The sequence below is a fragment of the Pistacia vera genome, unplaced genomic scaffold (assembly GCF_008641045.1).
Source record: "Pistacia vera cultivar Batoury unplaced genomic scaffold, PisVer_v2 Contig46, whole genome shotgun sequence".
NCBI classification, from domain to species: Eukaryota; Viridiplantae; Streptophyta; class Magnoliopsida; order Sapindales; family Anacardiaceae; genus Pistacia; species Pistacia vera.
In genome coordinates this window covers 421,115-440,712 of record NW_022196290.1, presented here as the reverse complement: position 1 = coordinate 440,712, position 19,598 = coordinate 421,115, and the positions used below count along the sequence as shown (strand labels likewise).

Below are 19,598 nucleotides of genomic sequence, written 5' to 3'. Positions count from 1 at the left end.
GCTCAAGAAAATTTAACGAACTCGAGCTCGAGCTTGGGTTCGACGAGCTCTAGAAACCAAGCTCGAAGCTCGGCTCGAGGTGATTTGCTGAGCTCAAAACTCGGCTTGAGCTTGACTCGTTTAATAGGCTTTAAGCCAAAGCAACCCACCAATAATCTTAATTAAAAAAAAAAAAAAAAAAAAAAAAAAAAAAAAAAAAACCAATCCAAAGCCAACCCACCAGATTCTTCAAAACCTTAACGATAATGTAAAAGTAACAGTCTCATTTTTTAAGAAGAAAAAGCAGCTTGGAGAAGGGAGAGTGAGACAAGATTTTTAATGCCATAGATTGAGGTAGAAGAGTTAAAGGAAAGAAGAAGGAAAGAAGAAGGAAAGAGAAAGGAAAGGGAAAGAAGAAGGAAAGGAGAAGAAAAAGAAAAGAGAAAAGAAAGGAGAAGTGCGGCTGTGATGGAAAGAAGAAGAAAAGAAAAGAGAAAAGAAAGGAGAAGAAGTGCGGTTGTGATGAAAAATGTGTTAGGGTTTTTAGAATAAACAATTTATATGTAAAATAATAAATTGCATAGACACCTTTATACTTGAAAAACTTACACCTTATATTTAAAAAACTTACACTCATACCCTTTCGAGCCATGGAGGCTCACGAGCCTATCGAGCCGAGCACTGGGTGGCTTGGGCTTGGCTCGAAAAGGCACTTGAACAACTCGAGCTCGAGCTCGGCTTAAATCGAGTCGAGCCAAACTCGAGCTTTTCTCGAGTCGAGCCTGAGCCGTTCGCGAACAGCTCGGCTCGGCTACACCCCTACTTGCACCTAAGAAAGAAAATCAAGAATAAAGAACTATAAGAGTAAAGAGAAAGAAAGAAAAGCACTAAAGAATTAAAGAAAGAAAAGTGTTAAAGAAGATAAAAGAATAGGTTGTTGCGATGAGGAACCCGTGAGTGCTAAGAAGAAGAAATTCCCACATACACATCACCTTGATTGAGTGGCATAAGAAGAAGAAGAATTTATACGGCTCGTAAGAGTTTATGTGAATGAGGGTTGTATCAAGAAGAATTTCATACCTGCACGCCACCTTAATTGAGTGGCTTAAGAAGAAAAAAGAATTTGTATAGTCCGTAAGAGTACATATAGATGAGGACTGTACTCACTCATATGACCAAAGTTTCAAATCTATGCATCAACCGAATCCGATCGGCACAGAAAAAGAAAAAGAAAAAGAAAAAGAATGAGAATAAGAAAAAGAAAAAGAATAAGAAAAAGAATAAGAAAGAATGAGAAAGTTTGAACAAGTAAGAAAAGAAAGGCAGAACTTGAGCAAGCAAGAAAAGAAACAGAATAACCAAACCAAACCCTTGTTTGGGTCAAATGTTCATAGCATTGAGTCCAAGTTCATTGGAACTTCATCTCCCATACGTTCAAATGAAAGGTAATAGTTCCACATACCAACCAAAACAATAGTCAATAACAATATACAGGCCGCCCATAAGGCTGAAATTAAGTCTCTCAAACTACTCCCTTATTTTTTAGGCCGAACGACTTGTGCATACCCAAGATTTATCGTAACGACAAGTTGATACCCAAAAGGTTTTGAAACGACAAATAGGTACCTTCCGTCATGTTCTGTTAGTGATTTTTATTTATTAATAGTGAAAAGACTAAAATGCCCTTCAAAGTTTCAATTTTAGTTTTTTATAAATTTAAAAATTTCTAAAAAACCCCCTAGGTTTGCTAATTTAATTAAACACCCCCATATATAAAAAGTTTGTTAAATGACAAAAACACCCCTATAGCATGCCAATTTGACATTTCTAGTGAACAGCGACGAGTGACGCAGGCTATGACAAAGAGCTAAGGCTCGATGGCAAGAGAGGCAGCGGTGGTCAAGAAGTGACTAATCAATGCCATAAAATTTCATACGCATGAAATGAATGCAAATTCAAATTCATTCAACTATAGTTTTGTCACTAGCAGCAAATTAGCAATACATGCAACAGCAATAGAGAGACAATACATCTAATCCATTCAATCAAGACAGCGCCATACCTCAAGTTTACAGCCAAAGCTAACTAGAGTAGAGGAACCTTATATTGAAGAAGACAATCTTCCAACTGGGTCTACATTCTACAAAGTGCAGTATTACAAAACATTATGAATATACACCGGCCATTGAATTTCCGTGTGAAAACTTAATTGAAAAAGAATACCCGCCCATTGATGCCGCCCTATAAGAAGTTACCTCCACGTTAAGTAGGAGAGCTCCTCTTTGACCAATAATTTTACAAATAACCATCCCCTCAATGCTGAAAGAAGCATAATGATCTGCAACTTCCGACACTGAAGGAGCTATAAACAGGTTTATCTTCAACTGATTTTTCCTTAACTCACAAATAGACGGCAAGAAGGTGTAACATTAGCAAATCAGAAATCAGAACAGTCAGAATAAATCATTGATGTTTAAAGAGTGAAGTATAGAAAGCTCAAATACTTTTGGTATGGGTTCGAGTTTGTCATAAGAAGCAGCAAGAACTTTAACGAGATGATGTAACTAATATATAGAATTTTAACAACAATATAATATGTTCAAGAATCCAAATGGATGTTTGAAAATCCCACAAAACTAAGATGACTTCTCTTGGCTGGCATATCATTGTCTTCACCATATCACAAAACTAGTATAGAGCAGAGAGATCATTAACCACAATCTTAAAATAATTTAATCATATAGATAGACACAATAAAGAGGAAACCACAAGATAGGCTTCATTCAAATAGACCAAGATAAAATTGAAAGAGGCCCATCTCTATCATTTGCTATTATTAGGTAAAAGCATTAAAATTTGACCCACATATATGGGAAGGAGAATGGACTGAAAGTTACAGGGGCATGAGAAGTCTGCATCCATGAGCTTGTTACTGAACTCAGAAGAAGGCAGTGCCATAAATAAGGCAAGTGTATTTGGGGAAGGAAAACACAATTCCAGCAAATTCTGTCCGTCAATTCAGATGAACTGGAGGTTGGAACTCATGTGAGTTCATCTCAATTAATTAAATCACTGTTATTCGAACTCAACTTATCTAGTTTATATTCCAATTTATTTAAGGCCAACCAAAAATGGTGATATAAACATATATCAGCAAAGATCCACATGATTACTAGCACATTTGAATTCTACCAATAGACTGACAACTGCATGCCCATTACACTTAGGAAACTACTTCAAGATTTCAGCACTAGAAAGCAATTTCCTCGTTTATATTTAAGATCACATTAACAATTTTATTTAGCAAAAGAAGCATTGAAACTCACATTAGCATTCTAACCAGTAATTTGAACAGCAATCACCAGATTTTTTCATGAGAACCTTGGCTTTTTATCTGTAGGCTTAAGGATTTGGAAAGAGCACATTAAGCTTTCATCAACACTCATCATTGCACCAGCATATCAAATTCACCGCAATAGTTGGGAGCAGAAAATATTGTGACGAGCTGTCTATCAGCAAAGAACTCATACCCATCCTCAACAACCTGGAAGAATAAGCATCAAGGTAAGCTACTTGCCTCAAGAACACGGGGGAGAGAGAGAGAGAGAGAGAAGCTAATGTCCCTAACCTGATGTGCACGACAGACCAGGTCCATATCATGCTTCATCAAAAAATCTGACACCGCATCTGCCCAAAAGTGTATGAGACTCCTCGGTCATTCATTCCCCAGCCCTTACATCTGTCCAGGATCTGACCAAAGTAAATCACAAAGTAAACCAGAATCTGGAACATCAGTGGGACGGGGTAACTTCCTAATTGATCCAAATTTGTTAAATCAGGGGAAAGGCCACCATGCATGCACAATATCTTGTCATCGATTAGAGCAGCTACAGGAAGGCAGTTAAAACAATCAGTAAATACTTTCCATGTCTCACATGAATCGGCGTTTGCATTCATCATAAAATCCATAAATCCGGTTGATAGAGGCCATTCATGATTTCCTCTTAAAAAAGAAGTTCTCGGGTATTTGATTTTATATGCAGCAAAAGGCATATTGTTTCCAACTCTGCTTGCCACGGTAAATAGTCCCCAAGGAATATAATTAGCCTTAGGAGGGAAACCCCCGTATTCAAAAAGCCTCAAAATCGAATACTGCCCATAATATCTCCTGGAAATTCAGAAAAAGAAGCCAAAAGCACAAAGGTTATAAGACTCAACTTTATGGCAACAGATACAATATAAATAAGAATGATTGAAGATTTCATAGACATATATGCAACAAAAGAGACAACCAAAACAGAAATCCAGTTAAGGATCATAATAGAACCCAGTCAAACTCTTAGTCAAACAAAGATTTTGAAAAATGAAATTGCACCAATTCCTACTTTAAAACCAAACACAAACTGCACTAAAAAATGTAGAGATAATAGGCTTCTAAAATCGAAATTTACATAACAATAGGTAAAATCTTAACCAGTAATCTAAGCTTCATACTGCGCGAATCCTTTAACGTTGTCTGCACTTAATTTCACATAACAGTGAGGTGAGATATCAATATTGATTCAACTCTCAAGAGTTCCTATTTGTTTGACCAAATACAACTAGCCATATAACCCATAGTTATTTGTTTCACCTCCTGCTATGTTGCAAGAGCAATTTAGGCACACAATTGAGGTTACTCTGGCCTTCTGTAGATATATTACAATGTGAATCCTACAAGCAGCAATACTGTATTGGCAACTTCCCTGTGTAAATGGAAGCAAACAAGAAACAGATTATTTCCCCTTAATGCCCTTTTTCCCTCCTGCAGTGCCGTTTTCGTGTTATGCTCTCCAAATCTCTCATATTTAAGATTTGAAATCAATAGGTTACCACCATCCATTACCAAAAAGACACTGAAAGTGAGGCAAAGCCAATGCTAAAGCACACCAGAATGAATTTCAACGAATAGATCAATGTCCAAACAGTCAGAGACTAATAATTGTTAAAGATAACAAGGTGGAATTATAGTATATTCACCTTCTCTAGATATCAAACATGAGAGAACTTAACTGAAAACAGTTCACACCATAACAGAAACTTCAATACAAAGATATTGACAAATATACAGCAATAACTTCTACAACTAATCCAGTTCAAGCCAAACATCACATTAATCTCCAAAAACCAAGTTCAGACAAGCTCTATATTACTACATCAGCCTCAATGTGGCCTTTAGCACCGACATGCTCAACACCATCCACTTATCCCCCTTGTTCCTTTTAACATTTCGGGATGAGTATTACAGGCTATAGAAAGGTTTCAATCCATTGTAACACAAATCAAAATACACAAAACTCAATGAGCTACGGAAACCAAAAATCATATCTTTTTAAAATCCCTCAGAACTCTTTTGTGTTTCCTTTACCTTCATTTTAAAACCCAATTTTTCTTCTCAGCCACAAACTTTCCTACTAAATTTCCACTAAATCAAACCCAAACACAAAAACAACATCAACGGCACTAAAAGAGAGACCTTTACCGTATCATTTAAAAGCACAGGTTATAAGTAAAAAAAAAAAATCACAACTTTATTACTGTTCTTATCTCATATCACTAATTTAACCTCCAAACAGAAAAGGGGGGTAAAAACGACGGCGTACCGCAGATCTTGATGGGTGCAGCGAGTTCAAGAAGTTAGTTGTGTGAAGGAAATTTCTCTGGAGACCGTACAGAGTTGGCGGATCTCGGACTCACTGAGTTGAACTTGTTTGCCAGGTCTCCCGTTCTTGAAATCCAATAAACGACTAATGATATCGTCCAAAACGGCAGGGTCCATACTTCCCTCGCCATTTTTACTCCTTTCTACAGCAACAATTAATCTTAAACAACAACAGGAGAACAAAGAAACGCAAGCCAACAGAATCTGAAGAGCCCTCTACTTTTAAGAATGAAGAAAAATATAAAAAATATTTTGATTTTATTGATAAAATAATAATAATTTAAACAAAAGAAAATGGAGGTGGGCAGAGAACACAGACACTGACTGCGGCTCCGATGTGGCGGAGGAGCCTAGTGGCTAATACAAAAATAATAATATCACTTGTTTCGTAAATACCCTTCTTATTCTACTTTATTACAATATTGTCCTACTTTATCCATAATCTTTACATTTCCAAAAGGGTTATCTCTTTTCGGACACTTATTTTAAAATTTTAAAATAAAAGACATAATTTTATTTATTAATAAATAGACACTTTTTATCACTCAAAGGTTTATGATAAAAATAGTTTTTTTTATTATGATAAGGTATCCATTTATTAATTAAATAATAAATTTGTATCTTTTTTCTCTATTTTTTAAATAGTATTCTTCGATTGATAATAACCTTCAAGAAATGCTAAAAATCTTCAAAAAAAATAATAAAAATTGACAATGTTGTATTAGTCCATGGAGAAAGATTATTTAACTTAAAAGGGAGGATTGGTTTGTTTTTGATGGTGTAGTTGTTTGAGATTGACATAATAAAATAGTTAATATGTTGTCAAAGTCTCCACACATGATTTCATAAGCCTCTTATGTTTGTTAACATATCTACTTTATAGATTTTGTAGGTCATCACACCTTGTACAATAGGTAACTTTATACTTTGTTTAATCATCAAAATTAATTTTTATTTTGTTATATTCATTCCAAACTCTCCACTCACCTACCACTAATATTAAAAAAATAAACTTATTCATAAATTTTAAACCCTACCCCCGAAGATCAAATTATGAGCGGAAAAGGGCAACGATACTATTGAATTCTTTTTCGTAGGTAAGCATACAGGATACCGAGACCACTCGCAAGACAATAATTGCGCTCGGGAAAAGATAAAGATAATGAGCAGTCGACAGTTCAATGCAAGAGCAAGAAGCTGTTAACCCACACCATCAAAACACCTCACATGGTTGTTGCACTCACTTGCAAGCAACCAGCCAATGAACCAAACCTTGATGACAATAGCCATCACAGCATGCAAAAGCATTGAACAAGGCCACCCCACACTAAGATGCAGAGAGAACATTAAAACCGAAGGACAACTGCCTAACCATGTAGGCTGTAACCCCACTTTGGGTACGTAGTTTGGTATGCTTATTTTTGTCTTGGTGTTGTTTTGGCCCTAAGTTAAATTGCTATGTTGTTATTTTGATTGGTTACCCTAGGGTAAGTTTGTAAGGAGTTAAGGTTGTTTGGATGCCCTGAATTTGGTAAAGCCTTGGAGAATTATGGAAGTGCAGACTTCGCCGGGGTGAAGAAGAAGCTTCGCTGCAACAACGTAGCTATAGTTTTTTTCCCGGGGCGAAGATTCGGTTGATTTTTCTAGTGAAATTTCTAGAGAATTTTCCTTAGGGGTGAAGTGACCATTCTACCCCTAATTAGCACGAAAAGTGAGAGGAAACGCGAAATTGCAAGGAGAATGCATGGAGTAAGGGTGGATGTGTGAAGATTAAGGGTAAGATGGAATTTTCAAAAAGTGCAAGGGCAAATGGGAAAGAGTGCTTATTTATATGAGCTAACAAGGGTTTAGCCTTAGAAACCCTCCCATTCTCTACACCCCTACAATTCTACTACTCTCCATTTCTCTCAATTCTTCACCATTTTGCTAGGGTCTGCTTGAGAGTTTTTTTTTCATTGGTTTTGGGAGGTTTTAATTAGACTGGTTTTTGGGTGTTTGAAAACCATTACTTGTTAGATTTTTTTGGATTGGTTTTGACTTGTTTAAAACCCCTACAAACCAGTGTATGTATTTTTGGGGGTTATAAAACACCCCAAACGGGTGTTTGGGCTGGTTTAAAATTTTATCCCAAAAAAACCCCTTTCCACAATTATTCATAACAATAATCCCTTTGCTGATTTAAAATTTCTTCAAACTCCATTCAATCTTCAACTTTAGATGACTTTACAATGCTTTTGAATCTTTTATCTTAGGCTTTCTAATCCTTCATTAAGATAGAAGGTTTGTCTTTCTTTCTTTCTTCATTTTCCCCTTCAATTTTTGTTCTTTTAATCTGGTAAACTCTCTGCAGACTGTATATGATTTAATTGCATTTCTTTACCAGTTGTTTTCACAAATTAGGTTTTTCCTCTATTTGCTTATTTCTTATTTGTGTTTAGGTGATTGATTGAATCATTGTTATTTGTTAAATAAAGATTGTTTTTATGGCTTCCTTCACTGATTGAAGAAAAGACAAAAAACTATTTTTAGAAATGCTGTTGCGGCTGTTATATTGATAATTTGCGAAGTCCAACATTGTGGCAACATATTTATTCTCTTAAATGACAGATTTCGAATGATTGTGTGAAATAAATAATATACATGAAGAACTTACAAATAAATTAAACTTGGAAGGAACTTTGATACTAAGTATCGGTAATGAAAAAAAAAAACTCCCAAATATTGATTGAAGTTGGGGGTATTTTTATGGACATATATGTAAATTTATCATTTTAAAAAACTGTCGACCGTTAGAAAATAAACTCCCAAGCACAGGTTGGGTGTTTTAAAAACGTTACTAAAACCCCTCAAATTGCTACGGTGGTTTACCCTCCAAACCTTATGATTATCATTCACTTTGATCACTGTCAAAACTAAGGTTTGACTATCTTATATTCCTAAAGTACTCAAACCAAATATGTTAAAACATAAGCTTACATGGTTTGAAACAAAAATTTGAACAGGTCCAGCTTCAGCAAAAAATCCCATCTGCAAAATTTCCAAACTCAGTTAAAATGAGGCACAAAAATTATCATTAAAAAAAAAAAAAAAAATCAACTTGACTGATTAATCGTACCTTGTTTACCATAGTAACGACAGCTTCTAAAATTTCTCCTTTAAAGGGTCTAAACACAACACACTGATATTTCACCGGAAACGTGACGAAACCCGTTCCGTCACGAATCCGCCCTTTCCCGATGTTGTCTACGCCCGTTATCGCCACCACAAATCCGTGACGGCCACTGGAGAGAAATGTCTCAAGGTGGTGTCGTATCAATTAGTGTTTCGTTATTGAATTTAGATAGTTTAAGAGTTTTGAATTAATTACCTGCAGGTGCCTTCAACATCTTTCATGAGCTTGGAGACGAGACGGTCGCGCAGTGTGCGACCGAAATGGCGTGGGTGAAGTTGCATGTTACGCTCCAATATTATATGGAAGAACATCTTTGATTTTCTCTGAAGAATGAAACTTGGTTGCGCTTCCACGTTATTATACGGAGAAGTTTGGACTAAAACGGTGAAGCTATATGCGTTTTGAGTTCCAAAATTGTTTGAGGCAAATACAAAACCTTCAGCTTTAGGATCTTGTTTATATATCATCATCAAATTGGCCGATGCCACACCCTTTTGTGATAGTGGATCATTAATACGAAAGTTTATGGAAATAGATATCATTCATGTAATTAAACTTGAATATCCTTTCTATGGAATCATGAGTGGTTAAATCTACAATTTTTTTCTCTTGCTACGTACACGATGAAAGATATAGTGAATCAATGATCATTTCAGTTTGGCCGTAATTCTTATTGTTTTGGTTGTGCTTTTCTCAAAACTTCACTCTTTTACAGGTTAAACAAAAAGAAAAGCATGGAATATTGGATAACTTCAGTACAATATATAATATTATTTCGTTGCTACTAATAGGCATAGGGTTTTAGACAGTCACTATGTTTCACCGAAGAAAAGGAGCGAGGACAAAGAGTTCTCGCAGTACTTCACATATTATTATTATTAGCAACAAGTACACATGCTATATAGAGTTGATTCATATACTCAAAGGGTAACTGACTGCGTGTAAGGTGGTTAGTAATTCCATGCACGCGGTGGTCTAGGGTATGGTGAAGATGGTGGTGGATTATATTGGGATGGTGGTGGATACGTTTGAGTTGGTGGTGGATACGTATGAGTTGGAGGTGGATATCTAGGAGAAGGTGGAGGGTACTGGGTTGGTGGTGGATAAGTTGCAGTGGGTGGTGATGGTGGAGGATAAGTTGTCGTGGGTGGTGATGGTGGTGGATACCTGGGAGATGGTGGCGGCGATTGGGGTGGTGGAGATTGGGAAGGTGGAGGATGCCCATGAGAGGGTGGTGGATATGTTGTAGTGGGCGGCGATGGTGGTGGATAAGTTGTAGTGGGTGGTGATGGTGGTGGATAAGTTGCAGTAGGTGGAGGATAAGTTGTTGTGGGTGGTGATGGTGGTGGATACATAGGAGATGGTGGTGGGGATTGGGGTGGTGGAGATTGGGAAGGTGGCGGATGCCCATGAGAGGGTGGTGGAGAGTGGGAAGGCGGAGGATGCCCATGAGAGGGTGGTGGAGAGTGGGAAGGAGGAGGATGCCCATGAGAGGCTGGTGGAGATTGGGAAGGTGGAGGATAACCATGAGAGGGTGGGGGATATTGAGTAGGTGGTGGAGATTGGGAAGGTGGAGGATAACCATGAGAGGGCGGTGGAGGGTATTGCAACGGTGGTGGATGGCCACGAGGGGGTGGAGGATGCTTGTGAGGTGGTGGATGTTTATGATGAGGTGGGTGTTTGTGAATTGGAGGTAAATGACCATAATGTTGTGGTGGAGGATGCCCGTAGATTGCTCCTTGTGTTGTTACATGTCTTCCATCACTATGAGGTTCATCTTCAAGGTATCCACTACCAAAAACTCTGGTAGTAGAGGCAACCACTACAAGCAAAACGTGAACAAATAAAGAAGTAAGCATCTTCATTTTTGCCTGTCTATGCTAACTTGTGAAGTTCATTAGGGTTCTGATGCAGTACTGAAAAAGGGTTCACAGTTAGATTATAAATAGGGCTTGAGCTTTTTGTCACTTACCAGTTACAAGCACATGAACATGAGCATGAACATGCACCTTGTGAATTAAGCACTAAAAACTGGAGTGACAAATGGGCTTGAGCACATGAACATGCAAAACTAATAGTTGCATCAGCTTCCACGTTAACCCTGTCGACTAAAGCTGTTATTGACTATCTAAGTATAGTAGATTTTGAATCTAGTGACGTGCCAAGTTTGACATTTCAAGAATGAACTTTTCTGAGAATAGTAGAGGTTTTGGATCTATAGCATGCCAATTTTGACATTTCAAGTGAACAGTGACGACAGGGCTATGACAAAGAGCTAAAGCTCTGACGGCAAGAGGAGGCAGCGGTGGTCAAGAGGTGGCTAATCAGTGTCATAAAATTTCATACGCATGAAATGAAATGCAAACTCAAATTCATTCAACTAGTAGTTTTGTCACTAGCAGCAAATTAGCAATACAATGCAAACAGCAATAGAGATGACAATACATGCTAATCCATTCAATCAAGACAGCACCATACCTCAAGAGTTTACAGCCAAAGCTAACTAGAGAAGTAGAGAGAAACCTTATATTGAAGAAGACAATCTTCCAACTGGGTCTTACATTCTACAAAGTGCAGTAATTTACAAAACATTATGAATATACACGGCCATTGAATTTCCGTGTGAAAACTTAATTGAAAAAAATGAATACCCTGCCCATTGATGCCGCCCTATGAAGAAGTTACCTCCACGTTGAAGTAGGAGAGCTCCTCTTTTGACGCAATAAATTTTAACAAATAACTCATCCCCTCAATGCTGAAAGAAGCATAATGATCTGCAACTTCCGACACTGAAGGAGCTATAAAACAGGTTTATCTTCAACTGATTTTTCCTTAACTCACAAATAGACTGCAAGGAATGTGTAACATTAGCAAAATCAGAAATCAGAACAGTCAGAATAAACCAATGAATGTTTAAAGAGTGAAGTTATAGAAAGCTCAAATACTTTTGGTATGGGTTCGAGTTTGTCATATAGAAGCAGCAAGAACTTTAACAAGATGGTGTAACTAATATATAGAAATTTTAACAACAATATAATAATATGTTCAAGAATCCAAATGGATGTTTGAAAATCCCACAAAACTAAGATGACTTCTCTTGGCTGCGCATATCATTGTCTTCACCATATCACAAAACTAGTATAGAGCAGAGAGATCATTAACCACAATCTTAAAATAATTTAATCATATAGATAGACACAATAAAGAGGAAACCACAAGATAGGCTTCATTCAAATACGACCAAGATAAAATTGAAAGAGATGGCCCATCTCTATCATTTGCTATTATTATAGGTAAAAGCATTAAAATTTGACCAACATATATGGGAAGGAGAATGGACTGAAAGTTACAGGGGCATGAGAAGTCTGCATCCTATGATGCTTGTGTTTACTCATGGAACATCAGATAGCAAGGCAGATGCCATAAATAAGGCAAGTAGTATTTGTGGAAGGAAAACACAATTCCAGCAAATTCTGTGCCGTCAATTCAGATGAACTGGCAGGTTGAGAAGCTCATGTGAAGTTCATCTCAATTAATTAAATCACTGTTACTCTGAACTCAAACTTATTCTAGTTTAATATTCCAATTTATTTTAAGGCTCTAGACCAAAAAATGGTGATATAAACATATATCAGCAAAGATTCACATGATTACTAGCACATTTGAATTCTACCAATAAGACTGACAACTGCATGCACCATTACACTTAGGAAACTACTTCAAGATTTCAGCACTAGAAAGCAATTTCCTCGTTTATATTTAAAGATCACATTAACAAATTTTATTTAGCAAAAGAAGCAATGTGAAACTCACATTAGCAATTCTAACCAGTAATTTGAACAGCAATCACCAGATTTTTTCATGAGAACCTTGGCTTTTTATCTGTAGGCTTAAGGATTTGGAAAGAGCACATTAAGCTTTCATCAACACTCATCATTGCACCAGCATTATCAAATTCACCGCAATAGTTGGGAGCAGAAAATATTGTGACGAGCTGTCTATCAGCAAAGAACTCATACCCATCCTCAACAACCTGGAAGAATAAGCATCAAGGTAAGCTACTTGCCTCAAGAACACGGGGCGAGAGAGAGAGAGAGAGAAAGAGAGAGAGAGAGAGAGAAGCTAATGTCCCTAACCTGATGTGCACGACAGACCAGGTCCATATCATGCTTCATCAAAAAATCTGACACCGCATCTGGCCCAAAAGTGTATGAGACTCCCCGGTCATTCATTCCCCAGCCCTTGACATCTTGTCCAGGATCTGACCAAAGTAAATCACAAAGTAAACCAGAATCTGGAACATCAGTTGGACGGGGTAACTTCCTAATCTGATCCAAATTTGTTAAATCAGGGGAAAGGCCACCATGCATGCACAATATCTTGTCATCGATTAGAGCAGCTACAGGAAGGCAGTTAAAACAATCAGTAAATACTTTCCATAGTCTCACATTGAATCGGCGTTTGCATTCATCATAAAATCCATAAATCCGGTTGATAGAGGCGCATTCATGATTTCCTCTTAAAAGAAAGAAGTTCTCGGGGTATTTGATTTTATATGCAAGCAAAAGGCATATTGTTTCCAAACTCTGCTTGCCACGGTCAACATAGTCCCCAAGGAATAAATAATTAGCCTTAGGAGGGAAACCCCCGTATTCAAAAAGCCTCAAAAGATCCGAATACTGCCCATGAATATCTCCTGGAAATTCAGAAAAAGAAAGCCAAAAGCACAAAGGTTAATGAGACTCAACTTTAGTGGCAACAGATACAATATAAATAAGAATGATTGAAGAATTTCATAGTACATATATGCAAACAAAAGAGACAACCAAAACAGAAATCCAGTTAAAGGATCATAATAGAACCCAGTCAAACTCTTAGTCAAAACAAAGATTTTGAAAAATGAAATTGCACCAATTCCTACTTTAAAAACCAAACACAAACTGCACTAAAAAATGTAGAGATAATAGGCTTCTAAAATCGAAATTTACATAACAATAGGTAAAATCTTAACCAGTAATCTAAGCTTCATACTGCTCGAATCCTTTAACGTTGTCTGTCACTTAATTTCACATAACAGTGAGGTGAGATATCAAAATTTGATTCAACTCTCAAGAGTTCCTATTTGTTTGACCAAATACAACTAGCCATATAAGATATAACCCATAGTTATTTGTTTCACCTGCTCTGCTATGTTGCAAGAGCAATTTAGGCACACAATTGAGGTTACTCTGGCATTCTGTAGATGAATATTACAATGTGAATCCTACAAGCAGCAATACTGTAGTGGCACCACTTCCCTAATGTAAATGGAAGCAAACAAGAAACAGATTATTTCCCCTTAATGCCCTTTTTCCCTCAATACAGTTGCCGGTTTCGTGTTATGCTCTCCAAATCTCTCATATTTAAGATTTGAAATCAATAGGTTACCACCATCCATTACCAAAAAGAGACACTGAAAGTGAGGCAAAGCCAATAGCTAAAGCACACCAGAATGAATTTCAACGAATAGATCAATGTCAAACAGTCAGAGACTAATAATTGTTAAAGATAACAAGGTGGAATTAATAGTATATTCACCTTCTCTTAGATATCAAACATGAGAGAACTTAACTGAAAACAGTTCACACCATAACAGAAACTTCAATACAAAGATATTGACAAATATACAGCAATAACTTCTACAACTAATCCAGTTCAAGCACAAACATCACATTAAATATCCAAAAACCAAGTTCAGACAAGCTCTATATTACTACATCAGCCTCAATGAAGGCCTTTAGCACCGACATGCTCAAACCCATCCACTTATCCCCCCTTGTTCCTTTTAACATTTCGGGATGAGTATTACAAGGCTATAGAAAGGTTTCAATCCCATTGTAACACAAAATCAAAATACACAAAACTCAAATGAGCTACGGAAACCAAAAATCATATCTTTTTAAAATCCCTCAATGCACTCTTTTGTGTTTATCCTTTACCTTCATTTTAAAAACCCAATTTTTCTTCTCAAAAGCCACAAACTTTCCTACTAAATTTCCACTAAATCAAACCCAAACACAAAAACAACATCAACGGCACTAAAAGAGAGACCTTTACCGTATCATTTAAAAGCTACAGGTTATAAGTAAAAAAAAAAAAAATCACAACTTTATTACTGTTCTTATCTCATTTAGTGATTAAATTGGAAGTTTGTCTTTTCCCCCCCATTTTTGCTGCCGCATGGCGTCTAGAACTACCCACGTCGCTCAAGTTCTTCTAATCCAACAACTTCCTTCTAAAGAGACCTCTGGCATGTCTCAACCGCCTAGAGCCTGAGTGACTCAACTTGAACAAACGGTCCAGAGGGCAAGAACTTTAGGTTATTTGCTGATTACTATAGCAGGTTTTGCCGTCCCAGGTATGAAGGGACGCGGTAAAAAATGAGGAAAGATGTCGTGTTTAAGAAATCTTAAACAACAACAGGAGAACAAAGAAACGCAAGCCAAAAGAATATGAAGAGCCCTCTACTTTTAAAGAATGAAGAAAATAATATTAAAAAAATAATTTTGATTTTTTATTGATAAAATAATAAATAATTTAAACAAAAGAAAATGGAGGTGGGCAGAGAACAGAGACACTGACTGCGGCTCCGATGTGGCGGAGGAGCCTAGTGGCTAATAACAAAAATAATAATATCACTTGTTTCGTAAATACCCTTCTTATTCTACTTTAATACAATATTGTCCTATCTTTATCCACAATCTTTAGTTCTTTACATTTCGAGAAAGGGTTATTCTCTTTTGAGGACACTCATTTTAAAATTTTAAAAATAAAAGACATTAATTTTATTTGTATTAATAAATAGACACTTTTTATCACTCAAAGGTTTATTGATAAAAAATAGTTTTTTATTTAATTGATAAAGGTATCCATTTATTAATATAAATAATAAATTTGTATCTTTTTTCTCTATTTTTTTAAATAAGTATTCTTCGATTGACAATAACCTTTCGAGAAATGCTAAAAAATACTTTAAAAAAATAATAAAAAATTGACAAAATATTGTATTAGTCCATGGAGAAAGATTATATTAACTTAAAAGGGAGGATTGGTTTGTTTTTGATGGTGTAGTTGTTTGAGATTGACATGAAATAAAATAGTTAAATATGTTGTCAAAGTCTCCACACATGATTTTCATAAACCTCTTTATGTTTGTTAACATATCTACTTTATAGATTTTGTAGGTCATCACACCTTGTACAATAGGTAACTTTATACTTTGTTTTAATCATCAAAATTTATATTTATTTTGTATATTTCATTCCAAACTCCCACTCACCTACCGACTAATATTAAAAAAATAAATCTTATTCATTAAATTTTAAACCCTACCCCTGAAGATCAAATTATGAGCGGAAAGCGACAACGATACTATCGAATTCTTTTTCATAGGTAAGCAATACAGGATACCGAGACCACTCGCAAGACAATAATTGCGCTCGGGGAAAGATTAAAGACAAGGAGCAGTCAACAGTTCAATGCAAGAGCAAGAAGTCTGTCAACCCACACCATCAAAACACCAATCACATGGTTGTTGCACTCACTTGCAAGCAGCCATGCCAAATGAACCAAACCTTGATGACAATAGCCATCAAGCATGCAAAAGCATTGAACAAGGCCGCCCCAACACTATAAGACGCAAAAAGAACATTAAAACCGAAGGACAACCTGCCTAAACCATGTAGGCTGTAACACCCACTTTGAGGTACGTAGTTTGGTATGCTTATTTTTGTCTTGGTGTTGTTTGTTGGCCCTAAGTTAAATTGCTATGTTGTTATTGTTGATTGGTTGCCCTTGGGTAAGTTTGTAAGGTGTTAAAGTTGCTTGGATGCCCTGAATTTGGTACAGCCTTGGAGAATTATGGAAGTGCAGACTTCGCCGGGGCGAAGAAGAAGCTTCGCTGCAACAATGTATGCTCTGTATTTTTTCGTCGGGGCGAAGAGTCGGTTGATTTTTCTAGTGAAGTTTCTAGAGAATTTTTCCTAGGGGTGAAGTGACCATTCTACCCCTAATTAGCAGGAAAAGTGGGGAGTAAAATGCAAGGAGCATGCACTGGAGTAGGGGTAAGATGGAATTTTCAAAAAAGTGCAAGGGCAAAATGGGAAAGAATGCTTATTTATATGAGCTAACAAGGGTTTAGCCTTAGAAACCCTCCCTTCTCTACACTCCATACACTTCTACTACTCTCCATTTCTCTCAATTCTTCATCCATTTTGCTAAGGAAATTGAGGGCTTTTGGTTGGATTTTGACAAGGATTTGATCCTAAGCATCAAGAGGTAAGGATTCTTACTTTAGACTTGAGATTAATTTATGTTAGTATGGAATTCTTATATAGTTTATGCTTAGGGTTTGAGAAAGAGAACAAGTCCAACAAAGATAGTGAGCTTTTGTGAAACTACTCAAGAAAAAGGTAAGTAAATCCAACCCTAACCCTTGTTTGAGCAAGTAAAGCATATAAATTGTTTTATGTGAATTTTATATGAGGTTCATATGCTTGAGATTTGTGTATGAAACTTGTTATTGAGTTTGATGCTGATCCATGAATGGGTTTTTCTACATGAGAAGGGTTGGTTGAGTTGTTAGAATTTGATAGAAGTTGGGTTGAATTTAGAAAGAGTTTAAGAGCATTTATGTAGTGTATTTTGTTGGCCAGGATTTGTGATGATTCAAGGGAGTTTTACTCTAATTATGGATGGTTTAAGAAAGAAGGAGAAGCATAGTTAAAGTATAATTTAAGTATGCATGCTTGTTGTTTGATGAAATGTTTAAGAGAAGCATATGCATGAATAGAAAAACTTAATTTTGTGCAACATTGCATACTTGCACCTAGGGGTGTATACAAGTCGAGTCGAGCCGAACACTATAGGACTCGACACTCGGCTCGAGAAAATTTAACGAACTCGAGCTCGAACTTGGGTTCGACGAGCTCTAGAAACCAAGCTCGAAGCTCGGCTTGAGATGATTTGCTGAGCTCGAAGCTCGGCTCGAGCTTGACTCGTTTAACAGGCTTTAATCCAAAGCAACCCACCAATAATCTTTAAAAAAAAAAAAAAAATCCAAAGCCAACCCACCAGATTCTTCAAAACCTTAACGATAATGTAAAAGCAACAACCTCATTTTTTAAGAAGAAAAAGCAGCTTGGAGAAGGGAGAGTGAGACAAGATTTGTAATGTCATAGATTTGAGGTAGAAGAGCTAAAGGAAAGAAGAAGGAAAGAGAAAGGAAAGGGAAAGAAGAAGGAAAGGAGAAGAAAAAGGAAAGAGAAAAGAAAGGAGAAGAAGTGCGGCTGTGATGGAAAGGAGAAGAAAAGAAAAGAGAAAAGAAAGGAGAAGAAGTGCGGTTGTGATGAAAAATGTGTTAGGGTTTTTAGAATAAACAATTTATATGTAAAATAATAAATTGTATAGACACCTTTATACTTGAAAAACTTACACTTTATATTTAAAAAACTTACACTCATACCCTTTCGAGCCATGGAGGCTCACGAGCCTATCGAGCCGAGCACTGGGTGGCTCGGGCTCGACTTGAAAAGGCACTTGAACAACTCAAGCTCGAGCTCGATTGAGCTTTTCTCTAGTCGAGCCTGAGCCATTCGCGAACAGCTCGGCTCGGCTACACCCCTACTTGCACCTAAGAAAGAAAAGAAAGAATAAAGAACTATAAGAGTAAAGAGAAAGAAAGAAAAGCACTAAAGAATTAAAGAAAGAAAAGTGCTGAAGAAGATAAAAGAATAGGTGGTTGCGATGGAGAACCCGTGAGTGCTAAGAAGAAGAAATTCTCACATACACGCCACCTTGATTGAGTGGCATAAGAAGAAGAAGAATTTGTATGGCTCGTAAGAGTGTATGTGGATGAAAGCTGTACCAGGAAGAATTTCCTACATGCACGCCACCTTAATTGAGTAGCCTAAGAAGAAAAAAGAATTTGTATAGTCCGTAAGAGTGCATGTAGATGAGGACTGTACTCACTCACATGGTCAGAGCCATGGTCAGAGTTCCAAATCCATGCATCAACGGAGTCCGATCGGCACAGGAAAAGAAAAAGAATAAAAATAAGAAAAAGAAAAAGAAAAAGAATAGGAAAAAGAAAAAGAATAAGAATAAGAATGAGAAAGAATGAGAAAGCTTGAACAAGCAAGAAAAGCAAAGCAAAACTTGAACAAACAAGAAAAGAAACAGAATAAGAAAGAAAAAGAAGAAAAGAAAACGCATGTCTATGCATTAGTGCATATACATTTCATTCATGCATGTTACCATGATTTCCATCATGGTTAGTGAGCCTAAGAATAAAAAGAAAGAACAGAGAGAATTAGAAAGAAAGGAAAGAACAGTGAGAACTAGAAATAGAGAAAGAAAAAAGAATGAATGAAAAAAAGAAAAGAATAGAGTAAGGAAAGAATCAAAGTATAAGTCGTGGGAATAGAGGAGTAAAAGATTTACTTACTGAGTATTTTTGTGCTCAAAATGACATGATTGTCCACCGTTATAAAAGCTTTTGTATATGTGGTTTTGCTATGTACAGAATAATATATGTTAAGTAAAGAAAATTTTGAACCCAACTACTTTTTATTTATTAAATATTATATTTTTCATAAAATATACTAGTAGAAAAGAAGTTATTATGTAGGCATTGCACCATACCTAAGATCACGAATGGCCAGCTAAAGAAATGATTTAATAAATCACTTAGTTGAACCCTCCAGACTC

At 36.5% G+C, this 19,598-nt stretch overlaps 3 protein-coding genes and 1 pseudogene across 3 annotated transcripts; all 4 read right to left on the bottom strand.

Moving 5' to 3' along the window:
- Positions 1 to 3,317: 3,317 nt before the first annotated feature.
- On the bottom strand, positions 3,318 to 5,864 carry LOC116145111 (annotated as a pseudogene).
- Positions 5,865 to 8,586: 2,722 nt separating this feature from the next.
- On the bottom strand, positions 8,587 to 9,540 carry LOC116145107 (DNA-directed RNA polymerase II subunit RPB7-like). Its single transcript, XM_031430550.1, has 3 exons — positions 9,048 to 9,540; positions 8,796 to 8,961; positions 8,587 to 8,707 (listed from the first exon to the last, which is right to left on the bottom strand). The coding sequence occupies exons 1-3, from the start codon at positions 9,392 to 9,394 to the stop codon at positions 8,609 to 8,611; spliced, it is 612 nt and encodes a 203-aa protein (XP_031286410.1). The 5' UTR covers positions 9,395 to 9,540; the 3' UTR covers positions 8,587 to 8,608.
- Positions 9,541 to 9,764: 224 nt separating this feature from the next.
- LOC116144994 (extensin-like) lies at positions 9,765 to 10,815 on the bottom strand. The gene has a single exon (XM_031430449.1). It carries the CDS (start codon positions 10,715 to 10,717, stop codon positions 9,803 to 9,805), a length of 915 nt encoding a protein of 304 aa, XP_031286309.1. The 5' UTR covers positions 10,718 to 10,815; the 3' UTR covers positions 9,765 to 9,802.
- A 591-nt stretch (positions 10,816 to 11,406) lies between these two features.
- Positions 11,407 to 14,016, bottom strand: LOC116145047 (serine/threonine-protein phosphatase PP1 isozyme 1). The gene is made up of 4 exons (XM_031430497.1): positions 14,013 to 14,016; positions 12,989 to 13,548; positions 12,722 to 12,885; positions 11,407 to 11,700 (listed from the first exon to the last, which is right to left on the bottom strand). Exons 1-4 carry the CDS (start codon positions 14,014 to 14,016, stop codon positions 11,685 to 11,687), a joined length of 744 nt encoding a protein of 247 aa, XP_031286357.1. The 3' UTR covers positions 11,407 to 11,684.
- Positions 14,017 to 19,598: the final 5,582 nt, after the last annotated feature.